Genomic DNA, 6,435 nt, shown 5'->3' with positions numbered 1-6,435 from the left:
TTGGATACCGGGGCGCATAACTTCATACCAGTCGAACATTTTCAGCTGGTTGCAATGTCAAGGAAGCTCTCCTTTTGACTCGTTTTATATGCGTAGAATTTAGTTAATAATTGTTTAATTCCTCAATAGCCCCTCGATTACGTAATCTGTGCAATTCATTCAAATAAGTGTTGCGAACGGTAGCTTAGACATGTACGCCTACGCTTGCTTAAAATGCGCGTGAAGTTGTGACACATTTCGATGAGAAAAGTTTATTGTATTATAAACAGTTTCAAAAGTAATGCAATACATAGTCCACAGTGTATTACAAATAGACTGAATTAATTGAACATGGTTGGTTTTCAAAGTAGTAGCATTAATTAATTGAACTTGGTTGGTTTACAAAGTAGTAGCATAGAGTCCGCATTTGGAGCCATTACGCATCACATGAAAATCTTGCTGACGTCCATTGCCTACACAGTTCTATACATTGTATAGTTTAACAATGCTCGCTATTGAAACGTGTTTTCAGAATTTCAGAATGACCTCGTGCAAAGAGAACAATAACTATTCACTTGTTCCAATAGCCTAAACAATAATAATTCCAGATTAGTGTCACATATATTTTCTAACAGGTCCATATGCTACAGGTTTCAAAGATCACAGAGGAATAATAGCCTACATAGTAGCCCAACAATGAATGCTGTCACACACCAAAACTTTAATTCCAGACCCTCTTTTACTGCATCAATGGAGTGGAAAACTATAGGTAAAAACGTATAAGTTCGCATGAGACCATACAAAAATAATATTACATATACGAAAAACATTTCCTCAAAGTATTTACAGTGACTTTTATTATAATAAGTCTCTCTGAAATGTCCATTTACTTCTTCTTTGCGGCTTTCTTGGCTGCGGCCTTGGGTTTGGGTTTCGCAGCTTTGGCCTTCTTGGGTTTCGTTGCCTTGGCTGGCTTGGCCACCTTGGTTTTCTTTGCTACTTTCTTGGGCTTTGGTGCCGCTTTCTTCGGGGACTTTTTCACTTTCTTCACTGCCACTTTTGCTTTCTTGGCTTTTGCTGGTGATTTGGCCACCTTCTTGGGCTTTGCAACCTTCTTGGGCTTGGCGGCTTTAACAGGCGACTTCTTTGCTTTCACAACGGCTTTAACTTTAGGTGCCTTTTTGGTGTCCTCTGCTTTAGCCAGTTTGAAGGAGCCTGACGCGCCGATGCCTTTGGTGTGGCGCAGGACCCCTTCACTCACCATCCTCTTCAGGGACAGCTTAATCTGAGAATCGGCATTGTCCCCCACCTTGTAGTGGCTTTTGATGTACTTCTGGACAGATTGTCTGGACGCACCTCCACGGCTTTTGTCTGCATGGACGGCTGCCTTAATCATATCCGAGTATTTCGGGTGTGAAGCAGGTTTCTTGGGTGCCTTCGCCTTTTTTGCCTTTGGGGCTGGAGCTGCCGCCGTCTCTGCCATAGTTGACTCGTGAGAGTTGTTGAATTCTGTGAGAATATGCGGGTTCAGTCCAAGTGTTCCCGTCTGTCACAAAACGTCAAAAGCTGCTAAATAAATACTTCCTAACTTGTAACAGTCCTGGAAAGGTCCGGATTTGCTATAACGCAGAGCTTTATAATACCAAAAGTTGATGTAAATTTACCACACACGATGGCGCGTCACAGCTGATTTTCTATTAAGGCATCTTATTCTACAAACGTTCCTCTGACTTTATGAAGCGGACGCGCGGACGTGATTGAGAACACCAACCGCCAGCAGCTGATCCAGCAAGCTCCATGGAACTCACGTAGTCCCGTTTGTGTTTCTTCATCCTCGAACTCTTGCTAAATTTAAAAAGTATTGAATTGCATATGTCTACAAAATCGACTGGCTTGAAAGTAGACACTTTGGGCTTTACGGGCATATTAATATTTTTATAGAATTCGCTGACCGATAAACTTTTATTTCATGAAAACCTACCCGAAGCACTGCGCCTTGTTATCAATATTGAAGAATTCCGATTAAATTGACCCAAACAGACAGAACCGACGATACAAATGACGAATGCATAATGAAAATGAATCAATACTTTAACGAATGCACATGGTTTGACCCGTGCAACTGCTCGTTTTTGCTTTTAATACACCGATATAATTTTCGAACTAACACAGCCCGGCCATTGACTTTGAGTGACGTGGTCGAGATTATTTACTGTTAAACCTCCTATAAATAAATGACAGAATATCTGATGTATGGGTAAAGCATCTGATGTTAATATAGATTTATATAGGCTTTAGTGGAATGGTTACGTTTCATTTCTTTGATGTTTTAAGGCAGAATTGGGAATAAACAAACTGGCACTATGCTTCTTGCGACTGTGCTCCATTGTCAGGAAAGTTGCCAACACCTCCAAAGATCTGCTTCTCTGATAATAATTCACGGAATCTGTCAACATTTTCATAAAAGAAACATGATTATCTGATATTTGACGTGGTATTCGCTCAAGTGTGAGTGACTACTATCTACACAAAACTAAACCTATGATTTAACATAGGGCGCATTGATGACATTCTTTTGTTCAGTGGCTGGTAGTCTATAGGAGCGTCGACTGAACAACATGACTACGCGTGGATCAACACATATTTCCCACTGCTATACATGTTTGATGCGCAGTGATGCAGGCTACATTTGTTACAACAGGAAACATTGCAATTGTTTGTTTTTATTTCAGATTTTCATCTGATATTTTTTCCCTGTAGCTCAAACGCCATCTTGGATCCCTTAGTAAAAGTCATATTACTTTTTAATTCATTTTCTGACATTAGGTCTTTATAACTGTTATCAATAAAGTAATTGTGACGTACTATTTTTCTTAATATATATATATATATATTGTAATCACAACTTTTTATGTCATACTTTGCAGTTGGTCCATAACGTCACAAAACACTGTCAAGCAGGTTTAGGCTAATTGTAGCAGGTGATGTTTCCAATTTTGACCATTATTCAAGTAGTATGATACCTAGTTATGCCCATAGCCTACTAGTCATCAAGCGTATGTATTAAAAATCGTGTGAAAAATGTATTCAAAATCTTATGGAATAGACTGCACAAAGACGGACCAAGACTATACAGTTTTGCTGTATGCTCTCTCTCTCTCTCTCTCCTTCCTCGCTCTGACCCTTTATCTCCTCCCTCTCTCAGATGAATAGCCTATAAGTGCGTGTGCGACAGTATGTGGGGGTTAGTGGGTGAATGAGTGAGTGTTCATAAGGGAGCGCGCTAAATGAACGAATGAATGCGCGCGCACTGTCGTTCGGTATGTAGTGAAAATTCGTATTCACGCTGACGAGTGCCAACAATTTGAGAGCAGTAGTGGTCGACCTCTTTCGGACGTTCATGGCCTCCTTAATCGATATTTGTCCATTTTCTAGTGGGTCATTATGGTCACAGAACACTCAAAAGTGTCAGAAGAGGGGTAGTTCTTCCGTCGGGGGTTGTGCCTAGGGTTTGGTGCTGAAAACAGCACCCAAACGCACTTCTCGCGCTACAAGGCCACTCCCTCCTTTCACCGACAGAGGGACGTCTTTAACAATGGACGGACGGCCTGTTGGGTCAACAGAATCCATCGCATTATTCTTTGATTATTTGAAGACCATAATGAATCAGTAGTCAATGCGCCAACTGTAGGGTTTGTAAATTAATTGACCTATGGCTACTGTAAACATACCCTCACTTGAATCTGTGCAGGATCTCCAGCCATTTGTAAGACCTCGCAATCATTGCATAATAGTGCCATATTTGGGTGTTTTGCTCCTGTTTCTGATGTAAGGTGTGTTGTGATTGTTAGATGTAGGAAATATACAATTATTGATGAATGATGGTGATGGTTGTTAATGATGGAATTAGTAATAATAAGTAACATAATTATACATTATTGTCTGTATTTATTATTCTTTTTTATGAATAATTATTATGACAGGCGTAGGCAATCAAGAACTTATTAACAATTAACTTTTGCAGACAGTGCAGCCTAATGATAAGAACACAATTGACTGTTAAGAAAACACAATTGTTATTCAGCATTTTTCATATGACAACTCCCTGTCATGCCCATATCCTGTAGGGCTATAATAATAATTACATATTTCAAAGCTTGCATATTCAGAAAACAAAGTTCACAATACTTTAAGAAGTATAGGCAAGTGAGGTAGTTTACAATACTTTAAGAAGTATAGGCAAGTGAGGTAGTTTACAATACTTTAAGAAGTATCGGCAAGTCAGGTAGTTTACATTACTTTAAGAAGTATAGGCAAGTGAGGTCTAAGTTTGCACATATACGTCAATATATTCTTAGAGGAGAACTAAAGAATAGTGTCAGAAATTCTTAGTCTTAGTTACATCTAAATGTATCCCTTTGCCAAATAGTAATTTTAGCCTTTCATTAAACCCTCTCTGGATCTGGCGTGCGGTGCCTCAGTCTCAAAGTATTATGGGAAATGTCAATCTCCATGTTGCTCAAGTCTTGTGTGTTTATTATGGATGGTTGCCATGGAACCATTGTCTTAGGGTGCATACAAATACAGCAAATTGGATCTACATATACTACGTTATATGAAAAGGTTTCCATCTGAGACCCTCAACTGTAGTTAGATACTCTGTAGAGTTTCGTCACTTTTGAATACATTCAGATGAAGTGAGTGCACATGAAAGAGTAAATCAATTATCCTGAAGGTGCACTATAAAACTATTTTGTTTGATGTTATGTCCTTGCACAGTTGTTCTGTGTTCACTCACACACATGCTGTTACTGTGTGTGAGTAACTTTTTTACTTTTGACAGTTGTGACAACACGAGTGTCTGGGTGAGCAGGTGACGGAGAACAAGTGCAGCAGCTTGCACCACAACCCTCATGCACACACACACACGCACACGCACACGCACACAACGCCACACAGAGCAGTTTGTCTGTATGGGGCACCAGCCAAAGGCTCTCTTTGTGAGTCACTCAACTTTCCTGCCCCCTAAATACTGCATCTCCCCCTGAGCTGAGTATTTAGAGCAGGTAACTATTTCCACTGTGACAGCTGTACCCCCCTCTCCCCTGACAGTCCCCTTATCTGAAAAGCACCTGTGTGATGTCAGTCAAGCCAGCAGACTTAGTCTGATCAAGGCTATTCTAGCTATTATAGTCCATGCCTTTGATCCACAATAAGAATATAACCATTAACTTACTCTTTATTGCTTTTGAGTTGATATGTCGTGTCAGCAGAAGTATGTTTCATTTCAGTTTAACGCCGAAATTGAATATATAAGGACCGCTTTCAATTTGATCACATGCTATAACCATTCCATCACAGTGTTTTTAGGAAAGGCCTTTGATCTTTTCATTGTGTAGCAGGTTCCTTTCTAGAGCAGCGTACATCTTAGCATACATCTTAGCTGACATCACGAGCACTGAAAACATTAGGCTACATATTCTACAGCTCTCAGTAAGTTAATGCAGCAAAGTTGTGTGGCCAATGGGCATCTTGTTTTTGGACCAGCAGCAGAGGTCCAAGACTGTCAAGGCTTTTTCTCTGTTGGTCATCTAGATGTATCCTAGCTACCTCTTTCAGCTCTGATTAGGTGTTGAGGTTAGATATATTGATCATATTTCACTGGAGCGTGGTTGTGTTCTGAAACTATTCTAATCTTCAGAATTATTTTGTAAACCATATTAGTTATTTACACCATTAGTAAACCATTAGTTATTTACACCATTAGTAAACCATTAGTTATTTACACCATTAGTAAACCATTAGTTATTTACAGAGCCTAACAATGTCATGATGTGTGAGCATTGGTTAAGCTTCATACATAAAGCTTGGTTGTTGACTGACAGATATCACCACCTGGTTTGAAATAGTAAATCTTTTTTTAATTTTTTTATTTCACATGCGCCGAATAGGTGTAGTAGACCTTACCGTGAAATGCTTGCTTACAAGCCCTTAAACAACAATAACGTTTTAAGAAAATAAGAGTTAAGAAAATATTTACTAAATAAACTAAAGTAACACAATGCAATAACGAGGCTATATACAGGGGGTACCGGTACCGAGTCAATGTGTGGGGGTACAGGTTAGTTGAGGTAATTGAGGTAATATGTACCTGTAGGTAGGGGTAAAATGACTATACATAGATAATAAACAGTGAGTAGCAGTAGTATTAATAGAAAAAATTAGGGCGAGTGGGGACATTGCAAATAGTCCGGGTAGCCGTTTGGTTAATTGTTCAGCAGTGTTATGGCTTGGGGGTAAAAGCGGTTATGGAGCCTTTTGGACGTAGACTTGGCTCTCCAGTACCTCTTGCCATGCGGCAGCCTATTTGTTTTCTTTCAAATACTTAAGGTGCACTTGATTCATATAGCTTCCTGACTTAACAGAATGGACTCAACGGAAAAGTACAAACCCCGC

General features: G+C 39.6%; 1 protein-coding gene across 1 annotated transcript; it reads right to left on the bottom strand.

Moving 5' to 3' along the window:
- Positions 1–235: 235 nt before the first annotated feature.
- h1-0 (H1.0 linker histone) lies at positions 236–1,701 on the bottom strand. Its single transcript, XM_029709699.1, has one exon. It carries the CDS (start codon positions 1,460–1,462, stop codon positions 866–868), a length of 597 nt encoding a protein of 198 aa, XP_029565559.1. The 5' UTR covers positions 1,463–1,701; the 3' UTR covers positions 236–865.
- Positions 1,702–6,435: the final 4,734 nt, after the last annotated feature.

The sequence above is a fragment of the Salmo trutta genome, chromosome 2 (genome assembly GCF_901001165.1).
Source record: "Salmo trutta chromosome 2, fSalTru1.1, whole genome shotgun sequence".
Classification (NCBI taxonomy): domain Eukaryota; kingdom Metazoa; phylum Chordata; class Actinopteri; order Salmoniformes; family Salmonidae; genus Salmo; species Salmo trutta.
This window is presented reverse-complemented; position numbering and strand designations above follow the sequence as displayed.